Source organism: Myxine glutinosa, chromosome 8, assembly GCF_964187855.1.
Source record: "Myxine glutinosa chromosome 8, kmMyxGlut1.1, whole genome shotgun sequence".
NCBI lineage: Eukaryota > Metazoa > Chordata > Myxini > Myxiniformes > Myxinidae > Myxine > Myxine glutinosa.
In genome coordinates this window covers 161500802-161517236 of record NC_136268.1, presented here as the reverse complement: position 1 = coordinate 161517236, position 16435 = coordinate 161500802, and the positions used below count along the sequence as shown (strand labels likewise).

Here is a 16435-nt window from a genome sequence, read left to right as displayed (position 1 = left end):
CGGAGTTTCCACATTTCGCACGGCGTCTTATCCGATATCAAGCTGCAGGAAGCACGCACAAGTCTAAATTGATGGTCGCCACAACAAGTCAAGGGATCAAAACCTTCACAGTAAAAGACTCTTCAAAAGCAGAAAAGGTAACCTGGATAATAAACATTCTAAAGAAAGTTTGGCAATTATTTACTTTTTCACTTAAACATGTGCCAATTCTCATTTTCTCATCAGACTTCATAAGATGAACTTCCAGCATTTTTCCAGATTTTAGTCCTAGTTTCCATTTAGAAACATGTTGTTTTCACGTTATTAGTTGAGCAGAACATAGTTATTTCAAAGAGTAAAGGTCGAATTACTGAATTTTTTTGCCTCAACATGTAAATATGGTACTGCTTATCTATTTGATCTCAGGAGCAAAGAACCCGATGGACGGGATAATTCCTACACTTTTATAATGTCCCCTCCCTCCACCCTGAACCACAAGGACTTCTAATGGGTTCTAAAGGGTATTTGTAATGGGTTCTGAAGGGTAATTGTAATGGGTTCTAAAGGGTAATTGTAATTGGTTCTAAAGAGTAATTCTAATAGGTTCTAAAGGGTAATTGTAATGGATTCCAAAGGGTAATTGTAATGGATTCTAAAGGGTAATTTTAATGGGTTCTAAAGGGTAATTGTAATGGGTTCTAAAGGGTAATTGTAATGGGTTCTAAAGGGTAATTGTAATGGGTTCTAAAGGGTAATTGTCATGGATTATAAAGGGTAATTGTAATGGGTTCTAAAGGGTAATTGTAATTGGTTCTAAAGAGTAACTATAATAGGTTCTAAAGGGTAATTGTAATGGATTCTAAAGGGTAATTGTAATGGATTCTAAAGTGTATTTGTAATGGGTGCTAAAGGATTCTAAAGGGTAATTGTAATGGGTGCTAAAGTGTTCTGAAGGGTCTTCGGTCTTTAAATGTCCCCAGAATGTCATCACGGGACCTACAGGTAGCTCTTGCCACTGTTGATGTCAAAGTGCACGAGTCTACCATGAGAAAGAGGCTGCACAAATTTGATCTACATGGGAGGTGTGCCAGGAGGAAACCTTTGCTGTCCAGAAAGAACATCAGGGCAAGACTAAAGTTTGTCAATGAACACCGAGGCAAAGAGCAGCACTTCTGGAACAATGTGCTCTGGAAAGATGAGTCAAAGGTAGAGCTATTTGGCCACAGTACCAGAAGACATGTTTGGCGAAAACCAAAGACAGCATTTGACCACAAGAACCTGATACCAACTGTAAAACATGGTGGTGGAAATATTATGGTTTGGGGCAGCTTTGCTGCATCAGGGCCTGGGCAGCTCACCATCATAGAATCCACTATGAATTCTTCATTGTACCAGAGGGTGCTTGAGGATAATGTGAGGCCATCTGTCGGAAAGTTGAAGCTCAACCGAAGGTGGACCTTGCAACATGACAATGACCCTAAACATACCGGTAAATCCACCAAGGAATGGCTGAAAAGAAATAAATGGAGGTTTCTGGAATGGCCAAGTCAAAGCCCGGATCTAAATCCCATCGAGATGTTGTGGGGGGATTTGAAACGAGCTGTGCATGCAAGAAACCCCTCAAACATCGCACAGCTGAAAGAATTCTGCATGGAGGAGTGGGCAAAATTTTCTCCCAGTCGATGTCAGAGACTGGTAGACAGTTATAAGAAACGCCTACTTGAGGTTGTTTCTGCCAAAGGGGGCAATACCACCTATTAGAGCCAAGGGTGTACTTACTTTTTCCACATGCGAAATTTGCATTTATGTTTATTTAAATTATACAATGGACTACAAAATGTAAATGTTTCATGATATTTGTTATATTATATCACCTTTATCGATCAATATTGTTGAAATGAAGATCAAATAGCTGTATGTTGAAATATGTTGAAAAAGTCAAAACTTTACATGGGGTGTACTTACTTTTTCACGTGACTTTATACCTCCTCAAAATTCTATCTTGGAGTTCTATGGGCAATTCTTTTGACTTCATGTTCGAATTTCTGCTCTGACATGCACTGTCAACTGTGGGAACTTGCATAGAAAGGTGCATTTATTTCTAAATAATGTCCAATCAACTGAATCCACAGGTGGACTCCAATCAAGTTGTAGAGACGTCTCGGGGATGATCAAAAGAAATTAGATGCACCTGCGCTCAATATGCAGTGTTTTCGCAAAGTGGTTGAGGACTTCTTGACTCGAGACATTTCAGCTTTTAATTTTTAATTAACTTGAAAAAAATATCCAAATAAATTCCATCTGGCCACTCCCACATGAAGAGATATTATGGGGTATTATGTGTAAATCAGTGTGAAAAAATCTCAATTTAATGCCTTTTAAATTCAGGCTGTAACACCAAAATGTGAAAAAGTCAAGGGGTGTGAATACTTTGTTGAGACAAGAACATTTCAATAATATCATCGAATAATAACAAGGGTTCTAAAATGGCTACAATTATGTGCCTGCTCAAGAGACAGACATCTTTTCATCACATGACATTCCACAGCATTCTTGTCGTGTGCAGTCCACATGCAATCAACTCTGATAGACGGTTTTGTATGTCAGCAACTTTCAGAACCCTTTTACTCCAAAGTCTTTCAAGAATATGACTATGACTCTATTTGGTGTGACACGATCCAAGTGGAATGAAGAATCCCCATCCTGTTGCGCAACTGCACAGAGGGCGTCTTATGACAAGTTCAAGTTTTGACTGAGCCCCGATTCTAAAGATTCTTAATTAAGCAGGGAATGTGAATGAGAAATGTTTATTGATGTTTATATACTCCTGGAGCACTACGATTCAGGGAGCACTTGGATTCAGGGAGCACTTGGATTCGGGGAGCAATTGGATTCAGGGAGCACTTGGATTCAGAGAGCAATTGGATTCGGGGAGCACTTGGATTCGGGGAGCAATTGGATTCAGGGAGCACTTGGATTCAGAGAGCAATTGGATTCAGGGAGCAATTGGATTCAGGGAGTACTTGGATTCAGGGAGAACTTGGATTCAGGGAGCACTTGGATTCAGGGAGCAATTGGATTCAGGGAGCAATTGGATTCAGGGAGCAATTGGATTCAGGGAGCACTTGGATTCAGGGAGAACTTGGATTCAGGGAGCACTTGGATTCAGGGAGCACTTGGATTCAGGGAGCACTTGGATTCAGGGAGCACTTGGATTCAGGGAGCAGTTGGATTCAGGGAGCACTTGGATTCAGGGAGCACTTGGATTCAGGGAGCACTTGGATTCAGGGAGCACTTGGATTCAGGGAGCACTTGGATTCAGGGAGCACTTGGATTCAGGGAGCACTTGGATTCAGGGAGCACTTGGATTCAGGGAGCACTTGGATTCAGGGAGCACTTGGATTCAGGGAGAACTTGGATTCAGGGAGCAATTGGATTCAGGGAGCACTTGGATTCAGGGAGCAATTGGATTCAGGGAGCACTTGAATTCAGGGAGCACTGGGATTCAGTGAGCACTTTTTTTTTGTACACTTAGTCAAGGCTCATATAAGAGCTAAAATCGATTCGATTCTAGGGGCACCATCTACCAGCATTAGTTGGTAAATGTTAAACATCCCATTGTATCTGTCATGAAGAGTGGGCGAGCTATTGCCGGCACGCTGAACAAATTACAATTTCCTACCCTGAGTTACTGCTGGGAAGGCAATGGCAAACCATCCGGCATAACCAATGCCAAGAGACTGCTTCTACAACACCAACACTCTCTAAAGTCTAAAGAGTCTGCTACATTGATTGAATGAGTTGAAATGGGTCACTTAGGCATGAAGGGGTTAAGCAATTCCTTTCTCAAAGTACAAACAATGTTCATTGTTACCAACTGAAAATACCTTCTGAATGTGATGCGTTTTACCTGTAACAATTGTGAAATGACTTGGAGACGTCATGGTTACAAAGGGAGGTATCACATACTTTGCTCTCACTCCCAGCTCTGCCTGGCGATCCATGTTGGGTGTACTGACATTCTGTATGTCAAAGAGTAAAAAATTATAACCATACTCTTGATTGTGTTTTACATCACCTCTTGTGTCTGTTTTTATTGGAATTACCCCACATTAAATGAGCCAATTCAAACAGCAAACATCTCAACATGTACATGCTTGGTTATAATAGTTTGCTGATATATCACAAGAAGAAACTAGAAAGAGCAAGCAGATTGCAGACCCTCACCAGTACATATTTTTAGTGTTTTTTAAGGCTTTTGTGTGAAAACAAATATGGCAGCCGAACCATGTGACCGATTGACGTCATCATTATTCATTTTTTCTTCACCAATTTATCCATAAATGACGCTCAATAATTTCATCTTGATTGGATGAAGTTTTGTACTTATCGAATTATGACATCATAATGGAGGAACCTATGACATCATTACATATGTTATTCCCCATGGAGAGTTCTTTACGATGAGCCATGTCTCATTTTTTTTCTATGCAGCTCTTTCGGAGATATAGGTGCAAATTTTTTCGGTTCTTCCAAGATGGCGCCGTACCACGTGACCTACGACGTCACAATCATTAAAAAGAATTCTAGAGGAGGATGTGCACCTATGGTGAAAATTTCCTGTCAATCGGACCAACGGTTGCAGAGAAAAAAAAAATCACCTTGATCGGATGAAGGTTTGCACTTGTCGAATTATGACGTCATAATAGAGGCACCTATGACATCATCATTAACATGTTTTATTCCTCATGGAGAGTTCTTTACAATGAGCCATGTCTCGTTTTTTTAATGCAGCGCTTTCAGAGATATGCAGGTGCAAATTTTTTCGGTTTTACCAAGATGGTGCCCATATCACATGCCATATGACCTCGTAATTCTCATTATAAAGTGTGCATGTGGAGTTGCACCAATGATGAAAATTTCCTGTCAATCGGACCAATGGTTGCAGAGAAAATCATATTTATTATGTGTGGACAAACAAACAAACAGACAAATTAAAAATCACTCATTGAGCGACACTTGGCAAAACAGAGCAAAGTAGAATGGCACTCAGTAGAGCATCCCTTTGACCTCAAAATAATTAGTGGCTGAATTCAGTGACCTGATACGCAAATCATTTTCAAATTTTAAGTTAATCGGATGAAAATTGACAATTTTATAAGTTGGGCCTATGATGACCTTTTGGCCTATGTTGACCTCAAAAATAGTTGGTGGTTGGTTTCAGTAAGCTGATATGCAAATCCTATTCAGATTTCAAGTCAATTGGATGAAAATTGAGGATTTTAGGAATTTGTAAAAAGTGGTTGGCCTATGTTGACCTTGCGGCCTATGTTGATCTCAAAAAAAATTGGTGGCTGAATTCAGTTAGCTTATATGTAAATCATATTGAAATTTCAAGTCAATTGGATGAAAATTGAGGATTTTAGAAATTTGAAACGGTTGTTGACCTTTTGGCCTATGTTAACCCTTTGGCCTATGCTGATCTCAAAAATAGTTGGGGGTTGAATTCAGTTAGCTGATGTGAAAATCCGATTCAAATTTCAAATCAATCGGATGAAAATCGAGGATTTTAGAATTTTGAAGAAGTGGTTGACCTTTGGCCTATGTTGACCTTGTGACCAAGGTTAATCTCAAAAATAGTTGGTGGTTGAATTCAGTTGGCTGATATGAAACCCCAATTAAAATTTCAAGTCAATCGGATGAAAATTGAGGATTTTAGAAATTTGAGAAAAGTGGTTCACCTTTGGCCTATGTTGATCTTGTGACATAAGTTGATCTCAAAAATAGTTGGTGGTTGAATTCAGTTAGCCGCTATGAAACCCCAATTAAAATTTCAAGTCAATCGGATGAAAATTGAGGATTTTAGAAATTTGAGAAAAGTGGTTGACCTTTGGCCTAAGTTGACCTTTTGACCTCAATTATATATATGGGAATTTGTCGGACCACGAACTATACCATTTGGTGAAGTTTCGTGAAGATCGGTTAAAAACTGTGACCTGTAGGCAAGTATAAGTGAGCGGGGACGGACGCACGCACGCACGAACACATACACACACACACGATCCACATTTATGAATGAATGAATGAACGAACCAGAATCAAATCGGCTTGCTGTCACCTACACAACTCATCCACCTAGTTTTGTCCGTATCGTTCCACAACTTTGATATATCATGTGCTCTATATTGTTTCTGGCCCGATCTATCAATGGTGATGAATCGCTTTAAAAAAAAGAAATTCTCATCGCATCCCATGGACCTCGTGTTCGGAGTTCCGCCATGTTGGTTGAAGTTGTGAAAAGCGGAGCCTGGCATTTTGTATTCTCTGTGACTTCATGTATTTTTACATTTAATTTCCACTTGAATTTCTCCTTTAAAGACCTCTGTTCAAAGGTAAACCTTCGTGGTTGCTGCTTCCATTGACTTTGTTTGTTGTTGGTTGCTATTTCCATACGCGTGCGATGTTCAGATGGTGGAACGGAGTCCTCGCAGGTAAGGCATCGTGAATCACGGACCGGGTTGTGAAGTTTTCTTCTTGTTCTCAAAGTTTTGGTGTGAGGCCTCTTTTGAGGATCATCAACGAGCCTCAGACAGCTTCTAACTTCAGTTCGTTTGTCATAATATTCAAGGGATGTCTTTTAAGATCTCTTGGGTTCTTTTTTTTTTATCATTCCCGTTGATCCAATAATCACCGGTACAATTTCAGCTCTCTTCAGCTTCCAGAATATTTTCAATTCATTTTTGAGATGAATTTGAGGTATTTGGTCATTTTCTTGATTTCTGCATTGCAAAGGCCAAAATCGTGAGGTACAGACACCGAGATTAGCAATGTCTTATTTTCTTTTTTTGTACCTCAGTACTACATCCGGTCGCAGTGCTTCGTTTTCTTTGTTCACGCTTAATGGGATAATTAGGTCATATGTGAGCATTACTTCCTTGTTTTCAGTGATTACTTTGTATTCCTCCGCCGACGAAGTCGAAGTCGCTGTGCATACGTCCGTCCATTTGTCTGTCTGTGATAGGTTTTCGTTACCACAATAACTTGAGAACGGCTGAAGGGATCTTAGTCAAACGTGGTACAGGTATGTATAATGAGGTACAGATGAACCGATTAGATTTTTGGGTCACGAGGTCAAAGGTCAAAATCTGTAATAGGTTTATAACTTGAGAACGGCTGAAGGGATCTTAGTCAAACGTGGTACAGGTATGTATAATGAGGTACAGATGAACCGATTAGATTTTTGGGTCACGAGGTCAAAGGTCAAAATCTGTAATAGGTTTATAACTTGAGAACGGCTGAAGGGATCAAATTCAAACTTGGAACAGGTATGTATAATGATGGAAAGACCAACTGATTCGATTTTGGAGTCAAGAGGTCAAAGGTCATGTTAGGTACAAATGCTGTTACCACGATAACTTGTGAATCAGTAATGGGATTCTCACCAAACATGGTTTATTAAATTTTATAATGCAAAGATAAACTGATATGATTTTGGGGTCAAGTGGTCAAAGATCAGGTGATGTCAAGTTGCAATGGACACATCAAAGCAAATGTAATATACCTGGTCGTAATCCCACCGAAAGCCATCAAACGAAATGAGTAAGAGCTTGTTTGGCTCTCTCTCTGATCCCATGTCTGCAGGAAGGGCACTCAGTGATGACACAAAGAGCAAAGTGGTGGAAACAATCTTGAGAAGCTCCATCTTGTTTAAATGCGAAGAGGAACCTAACAGGAAAACATTTTCATAGAATAAAGTTGATCAAATACTTATAATGAAATAGTAAGAAGGAGCTGATACTCTCGGTCACCCGCCTTTTATATGAAAACTAAATCTTGAACATTTTTTCAAATATCGCATGCACAAGCCAAGTTACCAGATGGTTGCTGTGACAACAAAATTCAGCCAATCACAGCCGTAATCTAATCAGGTTGACATAATGTCATGTGGAATATATATATCTGCATTATGAAAGCAAAATGTTCAATTGTTTTGAAATATTTGAAATATATATACATACACAAAAGATACAGTCAAAAGATTTGCAGCTCAGGATTCATATTGTAACGGATAGCAGACAAATGCCAAATTTGCCAAATGACTAAGAGTCATTTCAATGCAGGGAAGCCTTGTGATTGGCAAGGACTTGGACCAATCCATGACGTAAACCGACCCAACGGAACTTAAATCCATTTTTTTTTTCCAACAAATACCCTTAGGACATACACACGGGAGAGATAGGTGCATACCAGAAGTTTGGTACTTTTTCACAAAAGTTTGAGGGAGTAGTTCAGTGACAACACAAGACAACACAGACACTGCACAAATATATATATTGTTACGGTTCTCCGCCGCCCTTCTTACCCTTACCAAGGGGGGATTAAGCCCCTTGTTCTTTCTGGGCTCGGCAGAACCGAGAGACTTGAAACGCCTCTTCCGGGCAAACGCAAGGTAGGGTTTCGGGACCAAGTCTCGCTCATACCTAAATCCCTGCGCCGCCACGGAAGCGGGGTAGCAAGCCTTACACAAGCCACGTGTGATTTGGGTACACCGAGCGGATTGAGTACCACGTGGTCCGTGCAGTTTTCTAGTAGTGGAACCCGATTCGAGCGATTCTACTCCTACCACGCTTGGTCAATGAGGAAAACACGAGAACGATCGAATGGAAGGAAGAACACAGGTTTAATTATTATTCCCACAAGTATGTACAATGATCGGTAGATGCAGAGACACAGAGCAGGAACTTAAGCAGTCTTATTCTTAATACCCAGACTCGGGCCCGTTCACACTCACACAGGGAATTGCAGGCAGAATGATGTTCAGGCCAAACGCGCCGACGTGGTCATCCAGGAACGGCCCCGTCCGGCTCTCCACGGTCCCAGCATGTCCCGTGAAGATGGCCAGCAAGCGGTGGAAGGATTCTCGTAGCGCGTCCCTCGAACAAAGGCAGATGATGATGATGCAGGAAGGCGGGAAATGTACGCGTCTCTCAGCGCGGCTGGCGGTTACACAGCGCGTTATCACTCGCATAACTCAATGCACTATATGCGGCTCGGCTTCAAGCTTAACCGAGCGTCACTTTCATACGAGTGCGTATCCTGGTTCATGTGCGTCTTTCGCCGATCCCTATCTTTCAAAGCTCTCTGCTGACCGCCAACTCACCGCGCTCCTTCACTCGCGAGTCCTCACTCAACTGCTGCTCGACGCTCTTACTCGTGCGTCCTCTTACTGCTGCGCTCTTCAATCCAACTGCTCGCAAGTCCTCAATTGCTCGAACTTCAATCTCTCGTGACTCACTTACTGCTCACCCCGCTCCTTCACTCATGGGTCCCCCTGGGGGCTTTGCGTGACCGCTTATATCTGCCACGCCCTGAGCCTTCTCGAACCTGCCAACCAAGCCCTGTGACGCAGTGCTGCCGCCACACCCTCTGAGCCCTGATTGGCAGCTCGCGCTTACCATCAGTTTCTCTGTCGCCCTCTTTCGGTCCCGCCCGACCCTCCAGGCCGGCCTCGTGTTAATTCAGGCCAAGAAGCCAAAGGCAGCACAAAGAGACGTAAGGCGATGGAGGCGGCATAGGACAATGGAAGCGATGAAAGGACCTATTCTCCTTACTCTACTCAACGCAGAACTAACACAGGAAAAGGACTAAGCTCGAAAATACTAAGAAATAACTGAATTATCGCGAGGCTATGTGTTGTTTGTGTGACTAACTATGAGGGGGAAATTTAACCTTTATTATTCAAAACTCAAAACCACAACAATATATATATATATATATATATATATATATATATATATATATATATATATATACTGTATATATATATATATATATATATATATATATATATATATATATATATATATATATATATATATATGTATTGTTGCAGTTTTGCCATAAAGGCAAACCCCCTATAGTTAATTGCACGACAACCTGTAGCCTGCAGTTGTTAGTTATTTCTTATTGAATGTAAAGATTAGCCCTTTCCCATTGTGTAGTAATAGAGACCAGATATGCGGTGAGTAGTCAGGATGTCAAACCTTTGTGATGTTAAAGGAAGCCATTTAGATGTGCAGGAAGGCGTGGCCAAAGACGGAGCCCTGAATGAAAGGCGGAAGGAGGACTAAAACCTTCCATGGAGGAGGAAGGATTAAAGGCCAGCATGTGGCAAACCTCAGCCAATGGGAGGCTGTGGAACATTCGGGGAGTTCTTGGGGTCAGGTATATACCCCCGCCCATCGACGACGAGGGCCTCTTGGATTTTGCAGCGCCGAGAACACTCCTCTCGCTTTTTGGCTATGCCCACGACACGACCTCTCTTGGATTTTGCAGCACCGAGGACACTCCTCTCGCTTTTTGGCTGCGCCCACGACACGACCTCTCTTGGATTTTGCCTCGTGGAGGACACCCCTCTTGATTTTCGCTTCGTCGACGACCTGACTTGCCTTTCGCCTCACCAACAAGATTCTTGTGCCTTTGTCCTTCGCCAACACTCCTCTCTTGCTTTGTTCTCCGCCGATCTCTTGCGCCATCCGGCTGACCTGCAAGCGTTGGCTTTCTACATGACTCACCTGAGCTGAAGTTTGTCTGCCTGCGTGGCAGCTTGTCCAACCTGCGTTAGTTTGTCCGTCCTGACTTCAAGGTGGCTGTTCGTCCTTCGGACATCATCACATCGAACTGCACGTCCGGACACCACGTGGCCATTGAGGCAATCCCAGCAAGCACGTACATCGGTACGCCCTTAACTAGCGTGTCCTCCCCTGTGTGAGAGTGAGTGTGAAGGTGCCAAGTTGGGTTTATAATTAGGTAAGGACTTAATAAGCTGTATCTTTTGTGTATTCTCTGTGCCTTCAAAATATAAGGCTGTACATCTGATTCCTTTCCAACCTGTTCGGATACGTCTTTTCTCCATTGGCCTAGCATCATCCGAGACCGAATTTGGCTCAAATCGGGTTCATAAATCACGTCAGGTAACGCCGCTTTCCACACCATGCAAATCCATTCGGCACGCAATTGAATAAGGTGTGTGAAAGCGAGGGTTCAATCCCCAGTTTCTACGGTCACGTGTCTTGAAGGTATTTGGGATATTTGACCAGCAAACTTTTCGGCGCGTGACTGAGAGATTTGCGATCGGAATTGCTTAGTAATCCGTCAATCACGAGTTTAGTAGTCGTGGACGGTGGCCTCAGTGGACCCGGAGTTTGAGGGGGAGCGGGGCATAAACCCCCCTTAGTACATCGACGAACCCGGGATCCACAACATATTTGGTGTCCGGGAGTGGGATTGGACCTGGAGTACGCTTCACATACTGCGAAATTACGAGCGTGTGGAAATTTAGTTTAAAACATCTTTTTAAAATAAAATTTAAATTAAATTCGAATGATGGCTGGCCAAGCCGAGCAGGTTCCGGTGGATATGGGAAATGTAGAGAATGAGGAATTAATGGCCCAGGACACAAACGAACAGATTTAAGTTTGAGTTAAACATGGCGCAGCAGGAATAAATATGAATGAATGATCGTTTTAAGGCCATTTTCCCCGCTAGAGCGGGGGTTAGCCTTGCGGGCCCCATGCCAATCATGGTTCCCTGTTTGAGGCAATGTTTTTATGGCCGGATGCCCTTCCTGACGCCAACCCTTGGTCACGCTCTTACGATGCGCATGGATACGGTGTACCTATTCTAAACCGGGGTACACACCGGGATCATTCATCCCAGCAAGCTGGTACTCAATTTGCCGACCTCGGAAGGATGACAGGCTGAGTCAACCCCCCCTGGCGTTAATTCAGCGATCGGCCGGGATTCTAACCCAGGATCCTAGGATCCCAAGCCGGGACCCTAACCGCTAAGCCAACACCAGGCAGCAGGGAGAGGAGAAAATGGCGGCGCTTCGCACGCAGGGCCAGCGGCGGAGGCTGAACCCGCTGTGCAAGCAGGGGTTAACATGGAGTTATTCATGACTCAAACCACAGCATATTTGGAAGAGTCAAGATGTAAAATGAATAAACTGGGTGATCGGATGGACACCACGAGGGATGAAATAAAAGAATCAATGTGCGACATAAAAAAGATGAGAGAAGAGTCAAGCTGCGACATGAAAAAGATGGGAGAGGAGATTGGGCGTAGAATGAGCAAGGAGTTCGCGGGTGCACGTGACGAGGTAAAGCGGGGTGAGATGCGCGTCCAGCGAGGGTTGAAGGAGAGTACGGCCAAACTGACTGGGGGAATGGAAATATTGACGCGGGAGGTAGAGAAAGAGAAACCAACGAAGGTAGAGTTGGAGCAGGAAATAGTAGGGGTGCAGCAGGAAATAACGGAGGGTGAAACAGAAGCTGGAGGAGGTGAAAGGAGGAATAATATAAATCAAAATGACACAAGGAGAGACAGGGAATGAATTACGGAAGGAATTGATGGAATGTGTGCAAGAGTGGTGCTCGCAGCCTGATGGAATACCTGCTAATCAAATAAAAAGTTTACAGGTTCTTGAAGAGGGCCGGGAGAAGGTGAGTCCCGAGGTGAGTAGCGATATCGGGAATGTGTTGGGGCGATCGGGTGTTCGGCTAGCTTGGGAGAAAGGATAGACCCGGGAGTTCGTGAAGGGCCCATTGTGAGGGGTGCGACTGAGACGGAGTGTGTGGAGAGAGTGTGCGCGAGTACGGAACGGAGTGCGAGGGGTAATCCACCAACTCAGGCATCGACACCGACCGGAATAGGGGTCAATGGGACGAATTGGTGGCACGAGCCCCAAATAGCTGGTGCACCGTGGGGACCAGAGGGAATCGGTGCTGCGTCAGTCTCACAAGGACCAGCGTGCAGGATTCGTACCTCCGGCACCCACACGGTATTGTTGGCGCCATACCATGGCAAGAATGATTGGCGGGGTTCGAGGGGAAATTCGGAGTTTCGGAGGCACGCACCTTACCAGGTGAGGTGCTCTAACCGTGGCCGGTTGGGTCATCGTGCGTGGCACCGCAGGGCCCCGCACAGGGATGGTCCCCGGCACCTGGAACCACCAACTCCACCCCCCTCGGATCATCCATGCCGGCCGGATAGAAACCCATACAGGCGACCAAGCACCCTCATGGATCGCTCTGGCCTTAGAGGCCGAGCCGCGACAAAGTACCTCCACAGATGGGGGCTCATAGCATAGAGGACTGGGGGAGTATTGGTCCCCTCACGTGGGGGTATGGTGGTGTGAACATTCCCCACGAAGGGGGGCCCATGAGCACTAGTTTAGGGGGATAGCATTGTTAGGCCCATGGAGGGGCCAGCAATCGCTGCTCCATGGGGGCACCGCAGCACTAGCTGAGGGAGGGCTAGGATAATGATTAGGGATCTAGAGAGACCATAGGGACAGAGATTTAAGTAGTGACAATGAACTGTAGTGGGGACGTAGAGAGTTTTAGTGGTTGCTAACATAAGGGTATGCGTAGTGTAAATGGACGAAGAGGGAAGCACGAGTTATAGGGGAAATCAGTTAGATAGATGATGCAGTGTGTAAGTGTGAATTGGATTGTGTTGCGGTGTGCAAATAAATAGTGTGGAAATAAATGGTGTGGAATGCATGGTGTGGAATGCATGGTGTGGAATGCATGGTGCAAAAGATTGAATGGGGGGAGTGGAACTCATTCACGGAGGCCCGGGTGGGTACTTTAAATTTAGATAGAGGGTGCAGGTAAATTGCATGGATATTGACACCTGTGGTGCTGATTGAGGAAAGGAAGTGTTTTGTGAGGTGCAGGAGGCATTGGAATGGCTGGGCGTGTGGTTTGGTGGTAGATAGTTGGCTGAGGCACCCCGCCGGTCACTGGGAGCTCGTCGGCCATGTAAGGCCGTAGGTAGGCTCAGAGAGCCAGTTAGGTTAGTGTGAGTGGGCCCGAGAATCCCGGAAGAGGACTCGGGTGCCCAATGCCACGGTGGGCATCAGGGGGTAAGCGCCAGGGAGGGCCTTCCCCAGATAGGTTAGGGTGAGGAGTAGGCGAGCTTGGGAGACGGCACCGGTGGGCCAGGGGGTGCAGGCAGGTAGACCTGCTGGTGAAGCCACACGACCCAGCCCCGAAATTGTGCAAGGGCACGAATAGGAAAATTTGTGGGGTTAGACCCAAAGTCGGAGGGCACCACAGTGTGGGCAATGGGAATTCGGGTTCTCAGAACCACATAGTTTAAAGAAGGCCAATTGGCAGGGTACAAACCTGGGGAGATTAAATGTGTAATGATGTTAGTGAAGTTAGGATTTTGTGAGGACCCCTTCGCACCATCCACAACCATCCACAAGGGGATGGATTTCGCAACACGGGACTCAATGTTTGATTGGTAAGATGCATCACGACATGAGTACGAAATATTGTGTTCATTCCTGGGAGAACCTGGGGGGAGTTGGCGACAAATTTGACATAAAGAGGGGACGTGGGAGACAAGACGTAGAGACGAATTGTAAATACAAGGAGGGCTAGGGTAGTGTAGTTAACGGTGGGGGTACGTACGGGTAGGGCCAGGCTCGAGTTCACTCTGTCGGCATTCCTCTCACCCACTTGTCATACCTTTGTTTTGCATGTGCCACTGTGTCCTTTCCTTTTTTGCTCGTTGCGTCTTCTCTTCCTCCCCGATCCAGGACCATCACGAGGACTTACCTTGCCATCGCATCATCTTGCTGCCATCCACACTCACTCCCATCATCCCATCACTCACTAATTATGGACCACTGGCTCTGTGGCCACACCCATTTCCATTGTTTCACCTCTTGGCTGCCCCCATCATCTTGCTACATATGGACCACCTGTTGGGTGGCACTGACGCCACACATGGATCACCTGTTGAGTGGCACTGACACCACACATTTGGACCACTTGTCAAGTGGCCCCGCTCACGAAATAAAAAAAGTGATCCATGTGTGCAATTATGAAGATTTAGCTGGCCCTGATCTTGAAATGGCCTGTATGCTGGTCAGGGCCAGCCGGTTTTTGTTAGCCCGCCTACCAAGGCAAGAAGCCAGAAGATGACTCCAGCAACAAGTGCTCCAAGTTTTATTCCTCAAATCCAGGTCCTGGGTCATAGTTTTTGTAAATAAATTGTGTTTAGTGTAAAATGTAAAACGTTGCCCACCGGTTAACCGTTTAGTTTCAAAATTCCGGCAATACACGAACAGTATAAGGTTGCGGGTGTGAATCTGTAAGGTAGTTTCTCAACGCATTAGGAGGGACATATTTAGTTTAAAAATGTACATTTAAATGTTTAAAAAAAAAAAATGTCGCACACATTGGGATTTGACATTAAAATGTTAGGGGAATCACATCTACGTGTCACACTAATAGTAATGTTAATTGAATTCCAGCTCACCCCAGCCACTCCATGTGGACGACTCGGGTCGAGTCTCGGTGAGAGGAGGGGTTAGTGTTGCGGTTTTGCCATAAAGGCAAACCCCCTAGAGTTAATTGCACGACAACATGTAGCCTGCAGTAGTTAGTTATTTCTTATTGAATGTAAAGATTAGCCCTTTCCCATTGTGTCGTAATAGAGACCAGATATGCGTTGAGTAGTCAGGATGTCAAGCCTTTGTGATGTTCAAGGAAGCCATTTAGATGTGCAGGAAGGCGTAGCCAAAGACGGAGCCCTGAATGAAAGGAGGAAGGAGGACTTCTTAAGAAAGGAGGAAGGAGGAAGAAAGGAGGAAGAAAACCTTCTAAGGAGGAGGAAGGATTGAAGGCCAGCATGCGGCAAACCTCAGCCAATGGGAGGCTGTGGAACATTCGGGGAGTTTTTGGGGTCAGGTATATACCCCCGCCCATCAACCACGAGGGCCTCTTGGATTTTGCAGCGCCGAGAACACTCCTCTCGCTTTTTGGCTGCGCCCACGACACGACCTCTCTTGGATTTCGCAGCGCCGAGGACACTCCTTTCGCTTTTTGGCTGCGCCCACGACACGACCTCTCTTGGATTTCGCTGCGCCGAGGACACTCCTCTCGCTTTTTGGCTGCGCCCACGACACGACCTCTCTTGGATTTTGCCTCGTCGACAACACCCTACTCCTCGTGGACGATATGTATATATGTATATGTATATACAGTCACGTGAAAAAGTAAGTACACCACATGTAAAGTTTTGACTTTTTCAACATATTTCAACATACAGCTATTTGATCTTCATTTCAACAATATTGATAGATAAAGGTGATATAATATAACAAATATCATGAAACATTTACATTTTGTAGTCCATTGAATAATTTAAATAAACATAAATGCAAATTTCGCATGTGGAAAAAGTAAGTACACCCCTACATTTATCGCTACTTCAAATACCTAAAATTAGAATCAGGTGCATCAGCCCAGGTGCAAATGATGAGAACATCGTTAGAGAGGATCTTGGAGGAACCTGTCTTATTTAAACCCTCAGACATTTAGTTTGGTTTGCTCTTTGTTGTTGAAGTGTGCGGCGTCACTATGCCTAGATCAAAAGA

The 16435-nt window shown here is 44.5% G+C and overlaps 1 protein-coding gene across 3 annotated transcripts in view; it reads right to left on the bottom strand.

Moving 5' to 3' along the window:
• LOC137433061 (ectonucleotide pyrophosphatase/phosphodiesterase family member 7-like) overlaps positions 1-16435 on the bottom strand; it is a 77214-nt gene that overhangs the window by 44776 nt on the left and 16003 nt on the right. For 2 of the 3 annotated variants that reach the window (XM_068125491.2, XM_068125492.2), the window contains exons 2-3: positions 7541-7704; positions 3890-4001 (exon numbers count right to left, since the gene is read on the bottom strand). In XM_068125491.2, the coding sequence (XP_067981592.2) occupies positions 3890-4001; positions 7541-7704 (276 nt within the window). Of the gene's footprint in view, positions 1-3889; positions 4002-7540; positions 7705-8770; positions 8976-16435 lie in introns of all 3 variants that reach the window. The other variant, XM_078783907.1, reaches the window with a different exon arrangement.